Raw genomic sequence first — 14,924 nt, 5'->3', positions numbered from 1 at the left:
TGTGATTCATTATGGCTGTATTTTAACTCAAACTCAGTCATGAAACAAGACTCGGGCAATATAATGTCATCATGAGCAACTTCTGATTCCCATTCCACACTTTTTATAAATAAAGAAACTATTTCTTGAATCTGTATTAACTCTTTATTCTATGCAATATATTTAAAGGTGGCCTGGTTTTAATGCCGTGTCTTATATTATACTGTTGCCTTTATAACTGGGAAGAGAAGCTAAAAGAGTCTCAATTAATATAATTTTTCAAAAAAAAAATAAAATTAGCAAGTGCATGCTAGTTGCAACCACAATGTACTTAAACATTGTTGATTTGACTATGATTTTCTGATTTTAATCTAGAACTGTTTCAGAATGAGCCATCTACTCTCACACACAATACATCCTAACATGGTCTCTGTTGCAGGTTACTTAGTTATAGAAAATCCATCAAGTAAGTTTGTGAACTTTTTCCCCTTCGTTTGAATATCAACATAAGCTTCAGTGACTCTTACTGTGTGGCTGGCTCTCTCTCTCTCTCTCTCTCTCTCTCTCTCTCTCTCTCTCTCTCTCTGTATGTTTGTTGGAAAGACCTTTAAGCTGGATATAAATCATAAAAGCATGACTAATTGCATGGTAACTGGAGAAATGCTTTCTCTCTCTCTGGGGTGAAGCCTGCATGTCTGTATTTTAGCTTGGGAAGTAATATGGGGATATTTAAACTCCTTGGGGGCTTAAAAGCCATATCATTATGAGAATGAAGTCACTGCAATATTTTATATCTTCTAAAACCTTGTAATGTGTAACATTCTTCTGTATGACAAGGAAGTATTAATGTGCTTTTAGGAGTCAATGATAACTTCATGCTCTCACATTTGCTTCAAAACTTTTGTTCATTAAAATGCTAAACCTTTCCTTTAAAGTCACTGAAAGAAAAAAAATGGAAGAATTTTGTATGATGGATGTAAAAAGAAAGTGAACTTAAAGAGGGAGAACTCCTTTAGTAAACAGGACAGGGTGACTTTAAAGGACTGTGTGTGTGGGGGGGGGCGGTGTTACAGTTGCTTAAGTGTTAACCTTGCAGACAGTGCCCAAGCTTTCTCTCAAGAGAAAGAATACACACTAACACGGTTCCATTTAATGCCTTTCTTTACTTGGAGGCCCATAAGCAAGAAATCCTTCCTGCAACACGTTGAAGAGCTTTGCACAAACAACAACCTAAAGTTTCAAGAGGAATTTTCGGTATGTTGCCAGCAGTTGTCACAACATTGCAAGACCTCCGGTGGTTTCCTGTGTCACATTTCATGTCCATTTTAAGCATGCAAGGCCATGAAGGATTCTGGCCTTGATAATCAATACCCAATTACCAGGTTGATTGTTTAGATAGTAATGTTACCCTGGGTGGCCTTTGCTGCAACCTGATCAGAGTATTCACCTACTGTGTTAGGGGAAGGTGGTCTTCTTTAGGCCTCCCTGCAATGGCAGCCTGGCTCCAGCTCCCTGCTCACCCGCTCTGATGGAGGTGCAAATCCAGAGTGACAGTCATTATTTTGCATTCGTGTATGAGCTTTAGATCACGCTGTAAATGTAGTTTTTTATTTGGATAATCCTGTTCAGTTTAGACACTCGATGATTCCATGTAAGTACGTTGACTATTGAATATGATGAGTGCTAGCCAGTGTGCATTCATGGGATAAAGTGATCAGGGACCAGAATTTGATATTTGCAGGCACTCCAAATGTTACTACTACTTCTAATCCCATCACAATACAGATAAGTAATATCTGCATTCAATAATATCTATTTCTTGATTATTATGAGACAAGTGTTTGATCCCACGTGGAGATATGTAAAACTAAGACCTCACTGCTAAAATTATTTTAAAGTTGAAAATAATTTCACTTTTTAACAATTTTATGTTTCTTTTGATATATCTTATTAATTATTTGGTATATTTCATATCACTAAAATTGAAATTATGTAGAGACATAAAAGTTAGATCTGCAATTTATTTTGAGGTTCCTAAATACCTTATCTAGATGACATGATTATTTTACATTGTGAAAGCAAAGTATATTTTATATTGTATCCGGAAGTCTATTTCTACTTTTTTTTTTCCCATAAATTTCTTAGTGTGTGAACTCCTGAAACAAAGAATCACACAATTGGCTTAAATAATTCAGGATTATAAAATTTCAGTTTCTCAGGGAGTAATAACGATAACTGTGAAAAGATGAAGGGGTGCCCTGCTGCTAGTTGGTCACGCTTCTTAAGTAATGCTGAACCAGACTTCGCAAAGTCAAGGCAACCATGAAGTTCCCTTATCTTTTATATAAAAAGAAATTTCAATTTTTCACTAGGAAAAGTGTAATTTTTCTAGAATAGGATCAAATATAGTCAAATTATTTATTCCCAAGTACATGGATAGTTGTATTAGCAAATATATATTTTCATGTATTAAGAAAAATTCTAGCTTAACTTTTTGGGAGGCCATGTTGTTCTTCTGTAAAAACAAACAAAACCAACCCCAAATAATTCTTATCCTAATTCTTTATTAATTTTTTTAATCAAAATTATCATTTCATAATAAACATTTATACTGAATGCACAAAGTTGACTCATCTTTTAGCACATTCTATTTTATCTTTTATTTACTTATTATTTTATTTATTTATTTATTTATTTATTTATTATTTACTAAGGTTCCTACTATAACAAACAATGTGTGATACATTGGTATACATCCATTTAACATTCACAAGCTAAATGACTTTAGACAAATTACCTAATCTCTCTGCACCTAAACGTCTTCATCTGTGAAAAGATAGCATCTGCCTCGCTGAATTGAGAATACTAAAATTACCATGTACCAAATGGGTGGAAAGTGCTTGGCACAAACATCACTTACTATGTTGATGATCTCCACCATATACAAATTCAGATTAGATTAAGAACTGCAGTGGTGAGACATGCTTTAAACAGGACAACTGTATCATGATTGAGATATGCATAAAGATGCAAGAATCATAAAGATGCTAAATGCTCGTTAGGAACGACTAATGAAAATTGTGATGTCTAAGATGAACAGTTGCATGAGCTGAATTCTAATGAGAAGATAAAGGGAAAGAAAGTATTCCTGGGAGAGAAAAGAAATGAAAAGTGTGGGGAGGCCAAACAATTGGCTCATTTGTTCCCATGAGAAGACATCAAACAGGAGCAGAAAGAGATACCTAGAAAAGCTCACCAAGGCTCTATGTCCTAATCAGAATAAGACCACCCAGTATTATCATGCTGTTAAAACTATCAGCCTGGTAACTGAGTTTTGGTTATCAAACCCCAGAGTCTCTTGAAACCATAAATAGGAACTTGTATGTGGAATAATTCCAAACTGTATCATTTTTCAAGTCAATTTCAAACACATTTTTCTTTGCCTTTTCTCTTTCTGTGCTTCTAAATTTTTGACACAGAAAAGTTATCTGGGGTGTCCTAATGTTGTTATCTTTTTATGAGCCTTGTTGCTTATAGTCTACCTTGGCTATGATACTTATGCATGTGAAAACAACTGTTCAGACTTTTTTTATTGTCAGAAGAATAGGGAAAGGAAAATTCTTGAATCAAATATAATTTATAATTACATTAAAATGGAAACACATGGTTTGATTTCTTTACATAGCCTGAAATAATCTCATGAATGGCCATCATCTGCCCAATAAAATAATCAACACAAGTTCTCACACCAACCTCCTTAAAGATACTTGCATGAGAAAAAGCAAAATAGAGTGCATCATTTTTCTCTCAAATGTCAACAGTAAGTCTTCCTGACCCTTCATCTGTGTCTGATCATTCTAAATCTCACCTTTACATTCCATTATCAATTTAACAAGGCCAACTGAGTGCAGTATTGACCTTTGACATCCTCTCAAATTGACCAGGGTTGTGCCAATTAATAGGCATGAAATCACACTGTCTGGGGCGAAAAAACAAAAAATAAATCATTCAACTCCCTTCTTCCCTCTGAAGGGGTATTAACATATTAAAGAACAGTTGTGTGCACCTGATGAATCTGTGGGTAGCATGTGGCACCTAAGTGCTCTCCAGAGTTCAATGAAATTTTCTCTAGGGAATGTCTTAGTCTCACTAATCAAAATCACTTGGAACAGTAATGGTGATATTTAGGGAGAATCTTTACTATTCATTTGACCTCGTTCTTATATCTATGATAGGAGTTTTAATTAAAAATTTAAAAATGATGCCTGGGAGACTAGCTCTGCAATAAAGATTGCATGTCAAGTATAAAGCTCAGGATTCAAAGCTCAATACCACATACACAAAACTAACAATAAATTAAAAAGAATTATGACTGAAATGATAGCTCCGTCGACTATTCTTGCAAGCATCACAATCTGAATTGGATACCTAGAACTTTTATGTAAAAAGCTGCCCATGGTGGCAATTATTTATAATCCCAGCCTTGGGAAGGTAGGCAGAAATAGGTCCCCGAGACTAGCCGGCCAGACTAGCCTCAGTCTTGGCAAGCTTCAGTCCGATGAGAGATACTTTATTTAAAGAATTTTAATAAAATAAAATTGGCTTATGGCACCTGAAAAATGACACCCAAGGTTGTCCTGTAATATGTAGATGAACACACACACACACGCTAAACAAATGAAGGGTTCAGAAGAAGAAATTGGGCTTTAATGGGCAGAATCTTATATATACCAAGTTTAAACTTTGCAATGTTTTTCTCCTCTATAGGAATTACCAAAATTTCTTCAAGATCTTTCCTCAACTGATGCTGATCTCCCTTGGAACAGAGCAAAAAATCGCTTTCCAAACATAAAACCATGTAGGTGCAATTCCCATTTATAGTCTGACTATGAAGTATTCAAAAATGGCCACCATCTTAACGGTTTACATTTATTTAATGTTTTCTTACACATTCATTGAATTCCAGTAATATGTTTCGTTAATGGTGACTTTCAAGCTGTATCACATTTGCTTTGTTCTTAATTACTAAACTTAATTTACATGGTTTCCAGTTTGTTCACCAAAGTTTCATTTATGCAGGTGCAAGAAACTGTAGATCGACCTGCTTTACAGCTTTGTAATTTAACCCTTTTAACATCTTCCTATAGAACATGTCTCCAACAGAAGGGAAATTAACGCTTAGCTTTCCTTAAGAGAACAGTTGACCTGTGGAACCTAAAATGGCCTTGCAAAAATACTAGTTGATGCTCAGAGTCAACATTTGTTGACTGGAATTCTTTTCTGCAGAGAAGCAGAGGTGCATCTTCCTGTCAGACCACTCTACTTTTCAATTCAAATAAACAAACGATGTTACTGTTTTAAGAATAATGGCTTGTGGAGGAAGATTTGATGTTTCTTTATTACTAATATGTCTGTTGTGGTCTTTTAATGAATGTCCCCCCACTGGATGGAATTCTAATCCAATGCATTTTTATATTGAGAAATTAAGAATTTTGGTGCTCTGAAACTTTGTTTCAATATACACTAGGACACAGGGTGATGGTGATACATCCTTGTAATCGCAAGTAAGCGGGAGGCTTGTGCGTGAACACTGAAAGTTCAACAACAGTCTTCTCTACCTAAGGAATTCAAGATAGACCCGAGCAACTTAGTCAGACCCTACCTTGATTTCTAAAATGGTTTTTACAAAGAACTGGGACTATAGTTCATGGATAGGAGGTTTCCAAACATGCAAAAACTTAGTGCTTCAATAAACAAACATACAAACAAACAAACAAACAAATAAACATAATGAGGAAATTCCTACAGGTCTTGAAAAAACACTAATTTAGAGGAGACTGCAATCCCACAAATAATTTAAACAGGAATAAGTAGAACACAGGCTGATAGTAGAGGAAAAATTATTCACAAAGGCAACCAGATATACAGGATTGTGATACCAGAGGTTATTATCCACACAACCTTGCAGTACAGTGCCCAGGAAGTAAAATAGAAAGTAGAGCAAATAGCATTAACTCCTGGAGATTCTTTCTGCAACAAAATAAATCATAAGGAAACGACTTCAGCAGCAAGATGAGAAAGCCATGGGGTGACAAGTAGAGTAAATGACTGATAGTCTCTAAATGTCTGAAGTCACAACCTTTCTCAGCATGCCTTTTATTCTAACTTTAAGAACATTAACTTGAGTTGGATGCAACTTAAGTTTAAGTGGGAGTGCCCATGTTGCTAGATGTGTTTTCACTAAATTTCTTCTAGACTGCTCACAACATGCTTATTGAAGTGGCGTTCTTTATAAATATCATATTCTTATCTAAAGGCCACTGCCGTGAGTTCATTAACATTGAGTTCTAGTTGCATTATACAGTTGGGACCGGTTTGCATTGTGTCACTTATGAAGTAACTTATAAATTTGAGTTACTTTATAACACTTATAAAGTAACTCAAATAAATCTAACTAATCTCTAAGACGTTTTGAACTTAAAGTATGAAAATCTGAGTTCTTGAGTTCTGTTGTTTCATTTGTTTGGAATAAGATCTTGGTAATTATCCCCATTTTGACTGAAAGAAAACTCAGCCCACATCCATAATGCTTTTATGGAGCGAGGGGACAAGAGTGATTGATGGTAGTAAATGTTCAACCTCAAAACAGTAAGGATCATAAATGTCTCAGCCCTCCATACTGAGGCTAAGATAAAAATAATAAAACTTCCTGGGATGTAATTTTGTTTTGTGGCTGTCTTTCTTTGTGACCACCAACAAACCATTTGTCTGTCTATTCCTCCTAAGGCCATTAGAAGATTCGGTAAAATAATCACTTAAATCGCCTTACCCAGTACTAGAATATGTAAAGCATTCAGCCTTCGTGGTGTGTAATCAATAGATCATTTTTTTAAATGATCATAACTTTCTGAGTGGATAAGGCCATGATACCTCCTGCGGCACTGAATTCTGAAGACACCAATCCCCCATCCCTCACTAGAGCTAGAAGTCCTTTGTAATGTCACAGCCGTGTCTGTAGAAAGGACAGCATACTTTTACATTCAAGCCCACACAGAGACAGTTACCCACACAAGATTTTGAGGTTATGTGTTGCTATTGGGCTTGCACACAAAACAAAACTGGAAAACTGTGTCTTGCCTTGCAGTGAAAGAATATATTTCAATAGAGTCTGAAGTTTTGCTTGAGCCAGCTTTGAGTACCGTGGTTTTTCCCCTGAGTAATAACAGAAAGAGAATTTCAAATATCATAGTGCCTTTTGGAAGATATTAGTTTACAGGGCTTTGGGATACTAGAATTAGCAGCGAATACTTGCAGACATGATTTCCAAATCTCTGTCTGACAGGACACTATGACCTTAATATCCAAATACCATGAGAAAAAGTTTAGCATGCTATTAACTCGGTTCATTATAAACAATCGTATCAAGTGAATAGCTGCCCAGTGGCTTCCCTTCCTGAAGTACAAGGCTAATCATAAAAGGCTCAGTCTCACTGACACATAAATCATTTGCAGAAATTTGTTTAAACATTAGGAGTCTCTGAATTTAAATGCACTGGTCATAACTTCCCACAATATAACTAAAACCTTTTAAATAATTAATATTGGTATCTACTGATATATGCTTTAGTTTGGAAAACATGAAAATAAAAGTCCAAAATATTTCCTGTAAGCTTGGACATTTCTTCATGGGAGTTAAACAAAATAAATATTATAACTGCATAGTACAGTTGAGGCCAGTAACAACCAGAGAAACTAAGTGGTTCACTCAAGACTGTAAAAATTCACACCCAATCCTCTTCTTAGTTTTCCTCCATGAAGACAAGACCCTACTTCTTTTCTTATCCAAATACTGATAACCCAGAGCCTGGGAAAGACTAAGCATGTATGGGTCACTTACATGCACAATCCAGCCAAACCTCTGAATCATTCATTCAAAGATATTTTTAGATTCCCATGTTTAAAGTTATCAGTAGACTTTACAGGTACAAAATTAACTTGGTAAAAATCCCCAAGAAAATTTCTGGCACTTCATTTTGAGAAGCATCACTGGGCACAGAATAACTGCTTAATGATGATATTTCTTTAAAATAGTCCAAAGAAGAATAACTAGATATGTTATATTACAGAAAGAATAGGCAAATGATGGGAGAGAATAAATGGTTTAAAACTAGACCTAAATATATTGAGAATCTAGCATATGATATAATATTTTAAATCAAAGAAAAATGAATGGAATATTGTTAAATGGGACTATTGTGTTCCAGATAATAATAAATAATAAAAGGTAAACCTATACTTTGTTTCTTAAAAACAAGAAATCTGAGTATAAGAAACATCAAACTATTGAAGTTAAGTTAGTTAAGTTATGTTAAGTTAGAAAAATTCATTCAAATTTCAGGAGAATCTATAGGTGAAATTGTAAAAAAAAATATGAATATTAGTATAAAGAACAGGAGAAATAAATAACATATAATTCAAAAGCCCTAATTTAAAAGAATAAAAATCTGGTTATAATACAATAAATATTTAATGGACTATTACACCTAAGAAAATTTTAATATATATGACAAAAATCTGCTTATACCCTTGACATACATGATCTGGGGATTTTATTCCTGGCAATATGTTGTACAAATGCAGTTTGATAGCTATGTCATCAGCTTCATTATGTTTTCCAGCATTTTGGATAACAAGCGGGATCAGTTTAAGCCATAATTAAATAGGTACACTATATTAAAAATACTATCTGTCTTAAGAACAGAAGCTAAATATATTCATGATGGTATAGAAAGATTAAGTAAATAAAAATAAGTTTCAGAATAAAGAATATGGCACAACATTTGAAGTCAATTTTGTAATAATGTGTGTAGGAATTCTATAAATATATCTAAGATCTTATTAATATTTTTGTGTAGTAAAAATATTGGGAAATGGGGGAATGTGTTTTTAAATGTCATACTCATATATGAGTTTGGCTTATTAGATTGTGAACTTTTATATTACTTTCATGGTATAAAGGTCTTGGGAATTTGAAAATCCAATTATGATTTCTTATGTTTTTTTCTCAGACAATAATAACAGAGTGAAGTTGATAGCTGATGTAAGCATCCCGGGATCAGATTACATTAATGCCAGCTATGTTTCTGTGAGTTACTATTTTCATAGATAATATATTTATTTTGATAGAGAGTGAATACTAAAAATTTTATATCTTTAAAACAACAAATTCATTAAATCACTATAGAAGGGAAAGTGATGTTTCCACAATAGCAACCTGATGCACATGTTATCTCAGAGATGGGCATATACAAGCTTTTGATTAATTACTTGTTTCACTAGCTCGTGCAGACAGAAAAATTCTTCCTCTTGCCATACCTTATCTTTGCACCATTTTATACACTTTGTTTATATATTCTTTGAAGGTCAGCTAATCTCTCTGTCAATGAAACATCAGTCAGACCGACAGACATGCTCATACAGTGTAAAAACTTGTTCTATACCTTTCCCTTTGAGATATAGAGTCCATCAAAGGAATAATGATGTTGTAATATGTAGTCTCTTAGAAAACATGAGTGGATCAACATGGAGACAATCGTGATGTACTCAGTGTAGTCTCTTACATATCAGAGATGATAAATTCTTACTGAGCCAGACTGAAAATGGAATGAAGCCAGTTTGTCCTCTGTCCCTCTTTTTCATGATATATATATATATATATATATATATATATATATATATATACATATATACATATATATGTATACATATGTATATATATATATATATATATAGATAGATAGATAGATAGATAGATAGATATAGATATAGATATATATTTATGGTCAATAGTCTTCATCATGCTGGGTACTCCAAACCTCTGTTCATCTAGGACCTCAGCTTGGCTGACACATTCTTACATTTTGAGAGTAGGAAGAGCACATTTGGTCCTTTAATGAGACATTCACCTTGGGAACGTTTTCTGAATACCATTGGAAGTTAATTGCTAGTGTCTTCAGGCTCAATTCATTAATTTTCTCCCAGAGGAGATGACTTCATTTCTAAACAACTCTATTATGTGATTTCAAGGTAGTCCCTTTATGGGTTTTTTTTTTTTTTTTTTTTTTTTTCCTGACTGGCTTCCATAGGAAATTGCTTAATCATCATTGTCTTATGAGCCTACAGATACCGGAAGATTTCCGCTGCTCTGCACACTCTTCAGTTTTATATTATTTTCCTATGTTTAGATGTTTTACTACTCACTGACCTGTCACTTCCTTCAACTTATTCCAATTTATTTGAGATTCTTCTATGATACATCATCCTTTTCCTTACATTAAATATAACGTATTGTATCTATTGTTTCCAAGTTTCTATGAAGTGGTTTATGTGTAGATTATATTGTAATTCCTTACTAGTCAATATTAATTTTAAAATTACAACCAAACTGGGTCTTAATGTCAAGGGACTAAATAATGGAGAAGTGCAGACTTCCCTACATAGCATTTAAGGGAGGGCCTAGAGAAGGTATGGGTTTTATTCAATTTTGATGTTAGATCTGTAGGTCTCTATTCAAATGACCAGGTGAATGTCCCATCCAGCAGGGCAGTGAACAGAGTCTGGGGGGACCACCTGAAAGTGAGAATGGGGAAACAGGCGATCACAAAGAACCATGGCTTGTCTATAGCCTGATCAAACCATTATTTTAATTTTTTCACACAGGGGTTATATACACATAGAGTCAGGATGTGGGAAAGGGGATGATGCAGGAGCGTAGGTGTTCTTCCAGATATCTTCCAGAACAGGGTATCTGCTGGGTGAAGAAGCAGGGAACAGGTCACTATGACTCTGTCTATGATTCATTTGTTTTTATCTAAGCTGGTGCTTTCCACCAAGGCTACCTATCTACAAGACCTATGACTATTTGTTCTTATCCAGGCTGGTAGTTTTCCACTAAGGCTGCCTGTTCACAAGATCTATAGCTATCTGTTCTAGGGTCAGTGTTTTCCCACAGAGACCAAGACTTTGTGTTAGTAGGCATGTATGTCTGACTTAGGCCTATGGCTGATTTAGGCCTTCAGTGTATAAGCAAGGCTGCTCTTGACATGAATATACTAATTTAAGGTTTTATTCATTTATCAAATAATTGAGTCCTGGTGATATGAAATTCTTCTCTAAATAGTATACTGAAGTTTTATGCTTACTAATTTTAACTGTAGATAGGCCTTAAAATCTGCTGAAGTCTCACTTTATGCAATAAAACCTAGATATCTAAATTTTTAAATATAACCATTGTTTTAGTGATCAAATAAATGTCTTGCAATGTTATAGAGTAGGACAAAGCTAAGTTGTCATAATGTTTTCAACTTGCCAATAAGTAGATCTAAATCAATACCTCAGTTTCTGTAATGTTATCTCAAATATGGGATAATGTTAGAACAGGACATGATCTGGGCTCACAGAGACTAAAGTGGCAAGCACAGGACCATATGGGTCTATACGAGGTCATCTGTGTATAAGTTATGGCTATTAGCCACCAACAGTGGGAACAGATGTATGTCTGATTCTTTGGCATATTCTTGGGAATCATTTCCTCTTATTGATTTGTCTTGTATAGTTTCTATGTGAGGGCTTTTGCTTTGTATTCTTCTATCTTCTTTTGTTGTGTTTGGTTGTTACCTCTTGGAGGCCTGCCCCTTAATGAAATGGAGGAAGAGTGGATCAGAAGAGAGAGAAGTTCCGGGGGACAGAGGGACAGAGCTGGGAGGAGTGGAGGGAGGAAAGACTATTTGGAATATGTTGTATGAGAGAAGAATCTAGTTTGAATTTAAAAGAAAAAATATAAGAAAGAAAACCAGGGAGTTCTAGTAAGCATGAAAGAAGCATGTAGATGACGTAGCAAAGTAATATTTATGAAATGCTAGTGTTCTATCTAAATATTATAGTTGTCAATAGACAAGTATTAGCAAGTGATAATATGGTTTAAGTATGGACTGGGGAGATGGCTCAGTAGTTAAGAGCTCCTGTGGTTCTTACAGAAGGTTCTGTTCCAGCACCCACATGCTGGCTCACAACAATCTGACAGTCTCCTTTGGGATTGTAGAGCACCAGGCATGCACATTGTGTATATATATGCACTCAAACTATTTACATACATAAAACAAGCGCACATTTTAAGAAAAGATGGTTTAAACCATCTTTTGCTTAAGTAGAAAGCCTCGTTTATTGTACCATATAGTCTGTTAAAATAAGGTGGTGTTAAAATATATGAAATCCTGTAAAAGAATATTTCCTGTGACTTACATGGCAAGCAGGAACAGGTGAAGAAACTTTGTGTGTAACCACGTTTATATGTGTATTTTGCAAGGTTACTGATTGCTAATATTTACCAGAAAAATGTCCTTTACTAGAGTATACCAGGAATAAGGGGAAAATACATAGCAATGATACCATGATATTTCTCACTTCTCTACCTCCAAGCTAGGGGTTCATTTATCTCAGAAAACAAGTCACACATCAGTTTTGTTTTTACACTTTCAAGGGAGAGTTGAGGAAGCATCCCAGAGAGTAAGAGACAGAGGCCAGAGTGGCCTCACTGTCATTTCTTTGCATCTGGGAGCCAAGGATAAAGGACTAAAAGTAGCGAAATAATTTGTCTATGTGAAGGAAAGCAGGCTCCAGGAAAGGAAAGGGAGGAGCCGGTGACATTTAGGAGTTACTTGAAACCAGGATCTATCACTGGACTCATGTGACAGTACATACCCATGTTCCTCTGTCCTGGGCCAGGCTGGGGAATTGTGTTTCTTTTCCAGGACTTAGTGACAGGCCATAAAATTTTGATAAAGGGTGTACTGTGACAAAGGAAGGAGATGAGAGATTGCAACCTCACAGGCAGCTAATTGTACCAATATATCTAAAAACAGTTCATTGGGACCAGTGGTAAAATGAGATTTCATGGACAATAGAAAGGATCTGCTGCCAAGCATGAAAACCAGAAATTCTCTATCATCAGCTTTTAACCCACATTTACATTAAGAATAACATGTGTGTATTAAGAATAACATGTTATGTTTGGAGTTACAGAGTGGGATTAAATAATTATGTATTTGAAATTAATAAAGAAAACACAGCTTTGTTGGCAATAGTTAAATTACTTTTTTGACATGTTCTATGGTGTCTGGGACTTAGCACACTGTGAGCAAATAGATTCACTGATATGGACACTTCTAATGAATTAGGTGGGAATGTTGAACATGTACTTCAGAATGTAGATGGGCCTTCTTTCTCTATCTTTCTATGTCTGTGACCCTAGGCACTCCAAAATTCTGTATCTATAAATGAGGAACAAAAATGACAACCTCATAGGAAGACCCAGTGTCAAGTAACCTGGACCCCTGCGAGCTCCCAGAGACAAAGCCACCAACCAAAGAGCATATACTGTCTGGTCTGTGGCCCCAGGCACATATGTAACTGAGGACTGCCTGGTCTGGCCCCAGTGGGAAAGGATCCATGCAAGTGCCTAATCCTGTAGAGACTTGATGCCCCAGGGAAAGAGGATGCCTGGGGCAGGGGTACACTCTCTCAGAGGTGAAGAGGAGGGATATGGAAAAAGAACTCTGGTAGAGGGGACCCAGAGGGCAGGGGACAACATTAGAGATGTAAATAATTAAAATAATTAATTAAGAAAAACACTTTCCTAAAGGCCGCTGCAGGTTTAAAGGCATTAATGTATGCAAGCACCTAATAAATGCATGTTACTCCTACCGCAGTGGATGTTTATTACAGTCCTCTTTATAATTCTTGGCTGGTATTATTCCTTTAAAAGTTTTAGCAAGTATTTACAAAACAAAAGGTCACACTACATTATACTGGATGGTAAATATGCTTTGTATACCATTAAGTTTATTGTCAGTCTTTCTTTTTCTTTTGCTGTTTCTTATTGTCAAAGAATAAATTTAATTAATTTTTTTTTAAAAAATGTGTTAGAAAGCAACTTAAGGGCAGCCATAAAACCTGCCATGTACTTAGTCAATGATGGTGACAAGCCCTGAATGAAACTTAGAATTTATTTTTTCCTAATTACTAGACATTGTCAAAACTGTATATTCCAACATGGAGAAGCTGTCTAGCTAATAGGTCTCTTCTCAGAGGAAGCGAGTTTTATACGCCAATACTTAAAACTAGCAGCTAAAGTAGTAGAAAGAAGCAGCGTGCTTCTATAACTCTAACAAGATATGAGTGAGGAAGGTGTCTGGAGCATTTCCCATTGGGCAGCAGTGTTTCGAATCTCCTTAGCATCCTTCATAATCAGAAAAAAAAGGCGTAAAGCTACTTATCCTCTCTATATGAAAAGCAAGGAGCAAGTGGGGATAAAAAAAAATGGATGTATTTAAAAAAGAATTAAAAATAGGATGTCTGCATTTAAAACTCACCCAGGGAGTGAAAGAGGCGATTAGAACACAGGCCACCTTCATGGAACACCCACCATGAACCTTTGCCTTCTTTTATAAAAAAATTAAATTTACTCTTTGACAAAAAGAAAAAGAAACAGCATTTTTATGTATTTATGTTTGAGCTTTTGCAGAATGGAGTATAGTTCATAGTGTGTAATATTAATAAGTAATCAACCTAGTTCTGCTCTAGGGATGCCTCCTTCCAAACCTAGCTCGGTAGTCTATGTCCTCACCCACGGTCACTAAACATAAAGGATTAAGCTGCCCCATTCCTTGCCGCCTATGTCTCCTCCTCCTCACTGAATCTACCAACTTGAGTCCATGATATCAAGTCCAGGACACAGTATCTGTAATATGGATTGCCCTGATGCTGTTTCTATTTTGATGCTAATTCTGCTTCCTGAAGAGAGGCAGATCTCGTACTCAGGTGACTTCATGTGAACCTTCTCCCCATTTTAACTGGTCAAATAAAGGCTAGAATCTGTGATTGGGCAA

At 35.4% G+C, this 14,924-nt stretch overlaps 1 protein-coding gene across 1 annotated transcript in view; it reads left to right on the top strand.

The window, feature by feature from the left end:
- Window positions 1-14,924, top strand: part of Ptprq (protein tyrosine phosphatase receptor type Q) — a 195,447-nt gene that overhangs the window by 165,185 nt on the left and 15,338 nt on the right. The window contains exons 36-39 of the mRNA XM_076920158.1: window positions 419-445; window positions 1,152-1,233; window positions 4,747-4,837; window positions 9,048-9,124. Of these exons, the coding sequence (XP_076776273.1) occupies window positions 419-445; window positions 1,152-1,233; window positions 4,747-4,837; window positions 9,048-9,124 (277 nt within the window). The remainder of the gene's footprint in view (window positions 1-418; window positions 446-1,151; window positions 1,234-4,746; window positions 4,838-9,047; window positions 9,125-14,924) is intronic.

This window comes from Arvicanthis niloticus, chromosome 22 (genome assembly GCF_011762505.2).
Source record: "Arvicanthis niloticus isolate mArvNil1 chromosome 22, mArvNil1.pat.X, whole genome shotgun sequence".
Taxonomy (NCBI): domain Eukaryota; kingdom Metazoa; phylum Chordata; class Mammalia; order Rodentia; family Muridae; genus Arvicanthis; species Arvicanthis niloticus.
This window is presented reverse-complemented; position numbering and strand designations above follow the sequence as displayed.